This window comes from Uranotaenia lowii, chromosome 3 (genome assembly GCF_029784155.1).
Source record: "Uranotaenia lowii strain MFRU-FL chromosome 3, ASM2978415v1, whole genome shotgun sequence".
NCBI classification, from domain to species: Eukaryota; Metazoa; Arthropoda; class Insecta; order Diptera; family Culicidae; genus Uranotaenia; species Uranotaenia lowii.
Genome location: NC_073693.1, coordinates 307,168,820 through 307,171,793, shown reverse-complemented (window position 1 = coordinate 307,171,793; position 2,974 = coordinate 307,168,820). Strand labels below are relative to the sequence as shown.

General features: G+C 39.5%; 1 protein-coding gene across 1 annotated transcript; it reads right to left on the bottom strand.

The window, feature by feature from the left end:
• Positions 1 to 661: 661 nt before the first annotated feature.
• Positions 662 to 2,372, bottom strand: LOC129756216 (uncharacterized). The gene is made up of 5 exons (XM_055753032.1): positions 1,876 to 2,372; positions 1,623 to 1,794; positions 1,419 to 1,565; positions 1,223 to 1,354; positions 662 to 1,163 (listed from the first exon to the last, which is right to left on the bottom strand). Exons 1-5 carry the CDS (start codon positions 2,259 to 2,261, stop codon positions 750 to 752), a joined length of 1,251 nt encoding a protein of 416 aa, XP_055609007.1. The 5' UTR covers positions 2,262 to 2,372; the 3' UTR covers positions 662 to 749.
• Between the last annotated feature and the right edge of the window lie 602 nt (positions 2,373 to 2,974).

The following is a 2,974-nucleotide window of genomic DNA, read 5'->3' as shown; positions in this document are numbered from 1 at the left end:
ATATATTACGGTTGAAATTTAAGCATTTTCAACATTTTTCCTCAGAACTTACGAAATGCTTGAAATTAAACCGTAAACTGTGGTTGAAAAACAACAATTATCGCAGTTCAATCGGAAATCTCATAAAATGGTTCAATAAAAGTCATTAATGTTTTAAAAAATATGAGCGTGAATATAATCAGTTACCGATTTGTCAAAACCACAGGTAAAATAAATTCCCGACTCGGTTATTTCAGTTTACTATGTATGCTCTCGTAGAATTTCCTTTTCACTGAAGTAGGTAATGACGAAAAATATTCAAGTCATTGATAAAAAACAGTGGTTTGCAGCTTTAACCACCTGAAGACAAGAGACGGCTGACAGCCACCCAGCGTTCCTGATTGAAGCCGTAGGCAAGATGGTTCCCAACCATCTAAGTCATCTGGTCATCTAATGAAGCAACAATGGATTACTCTTTCTAGAAAATAAGAAAGATGATCTTGGGAAAACATGCTAAGTTTGCGAAGGGAAAAAGGGAAGTCATCTGAACGTGTCATCGCAAAAACAATGCGTACATTTGGGTAAAAATCTCTTTTCCAGTTTAAACAATCATAATAACTACAAAAATAAATACAAAATGTATGTTTTTGCTAGATTCATATTGAAAATCAAAACCATATGATTGGTACAGAAAACTTCATTTTAATGTGTTAAAACATAAGGAACTTATTTACTATTTTTTTTAGATTAACAATATGGTTTTCTTTATCTCAATTCTCCGTAATAAACCCTTCCTTCCACAGAAAGGGAATCAATCGTTCGAGAGCCGCCGTCACCCGGGGATGGTCGTAAAGCTTGTTCCGATAGTCGATTCCTTCCGGCTGGTCTGAACCTAACAAATTAGCATCCATTTTGAGGTCTTGTTTTGTCAGTATCAAACATAGCGCCTCCATAGTCTGAGCACAGGCCAACAATCCTCGTTTGCGAATATCCTTGTGGAGCTGTTCTTTGGTTGGTGGATTTGTATTGGTTCCAAGCTTTTTCAAGCTATCTGATAACTCCTGCTGATAATAATCGATGAGCTCGTTAAATGATTCGGTTCGAACGTCTAACGCAGCTGAGTTAATCATGAAATAAATCAAATCGAAGGCCGGGGATCCGTAGAATGATATTTGATAATCCAACTGGAGAAGATTCTTGTTGAAGGTAATCATATAAGTTCAGTTTTGAATTTTGATCTTACCAAAAGAATGTCCTCCTTGTTGAAAAGAATATTGTTCACCCATAGATCTCCGTGGTTAAGGACGTTGAAGCCCTTGGGATCAAGCCGGAACAGGTCAACAATTTTGGTGAAAAGTTTTCCGTTCAAATTTTCCTACGGAAGATTTAAAAATTTCAATTAAAAAATCTTTATTTTGTTAGCGTACCTAGCAACTTACCAATGCCTCCAAACAGTCTGGATCAATTTTCATTGATCGAACTCTCTTGAGAAATGATTCATATAACGGAGCATAATAAGATGAAAATTCTTCAATCAAACAATCGGCGTACATTCCATCTTTGAACGGGTCGGTATAAGCTCCATTCTAAAACCAACAGCAAAACTCTAAAAAACTACAGCAAAAATCTCTTATCAGACAAACCTTCTCATAGTAAGCAACTGAAGCAGCGTGGAATCGAGCCAGCTTTTCCAATACTATTCTGCACTCGCCTAACGTCATACCATCGGCGCATGGCTTCATCAGATAACCCGCCTCCCTCAAATCTTCCATTATTATCACCGACCCATTCGGCTTGCCAACTGATTTGAACGATCTGTAAACGGAAACGAGGTAAAAATAAAAACAAACCCTGATTAGATAGGACCACAACCACCCTAATCAATCATTAACCCACCTCGGACCAAATTTGACTTTATCGCCGGCCCACAGCTGTTCGAATGCCGGTATAATTTTGGAGTACATTTCGATTTCTTTCGGAAAAGTTTGCATCAGATTCTGAACCTCACTGCCAAAATAACCGTCCGATTCTACCTTGGCAATGAAACGTAGCTCTCGTGGAGATGATTCTTCATCGCCGTTCACTTGAACCGAAACTGTGACCCGATAGAGCAGAGACATGTAACCGTCTGGTTCTTTGCTGGCGGGGCTGGAAGTGACCATCAAAATCCGAAACTTATCCGGGGTCAAGTTTAGCTCCGCTGCCACTATGTCTTCATAGAACATGGCATCTCGCCAGCTTAGCTCACCGGAGCTCGGAACCGTTTCGTCACTGTTGGCCATTTTTTTTGGCGTAAAATGTGTGAATGAACCGGAATTTTACAACACGCGTTGTCTATTCATGCGCAGAATGATAACTACTAGCCGCGATACGCGACCGATTGGCGTTTATCGCGTTCTCCTATTTAGGAAATGATGAATTCACTCTTAAGGATGCTAGCGGTTTGCTCATTGGTTTTTTTCAGATAGTTTTCTCTATTTTAAGATTTTTGTTTTACAGAATTTGGGTCTATCATAAACAGAAAAAAAAACACTAATTTTTCGTGCTGTTGAATGTTTCCTTAAAGGGTGATTCTGTCAAAATTTGGTCAAGGAAAAACCCGTGTAAATCGGTGAAATCGTTTATTTAAAAAATCAAATTAAATTTCTTTATCAAGTTTAATTAGTATGAAATTCAGGAAAAATATTCAGTTAGGCTTCTGCTCTTCCAAATCAGAATCGCCGGGCCTTAAGCTTAACCTCTGCCATCAGATTTTGTACAGCCACCTTGTCCACCTTCTTCGCCGTAGAAAGCCAGTTTGTCTTGAACTGCTGCTCGTCCTTAGCAGTTTTTTGGTCTTCTTAAGGTCCCGCTTGACAATAGCCCAGTATTCTTCAATTGGGTAGAGCTCTGGCGTGTTGGGAGGGTTCTTGTCCTTGGGAACCACCTGCACGTTGTTGGCGGCTTACCACTCCATGGCCTCTTTACCGTAATGGCAAGATGCCAAATCCGGCCA

What these genes read in the sequence shown, in the direction of transcription:
- LOC129756216 (XM_055753032.1), bottom strand. Translation starts at nt 2,261, where the DNA reads ATGGCCAACAGTGACGAAACGGTTCCGAGCTCCGGTGAGCTAAGCTGG. An exon ending in CAGACTGTTTGGAGGCATTG is followed by an intron (nt 1,355 to 1,418) that starts GTAAGTTGCTAG and finishes AATCTTCCGTAG; the next exon opens with GAAAATTTGAACGGAAAACT. An exon ending in ACAAGGAGGACATTCTTTTG is followed by an intron (nt 1,164 to 1,222) that starts GTAAGATCAAAA and finishes AATCTTCTCCAG; the next exon opens with TTGGATTATCAAATATCATT.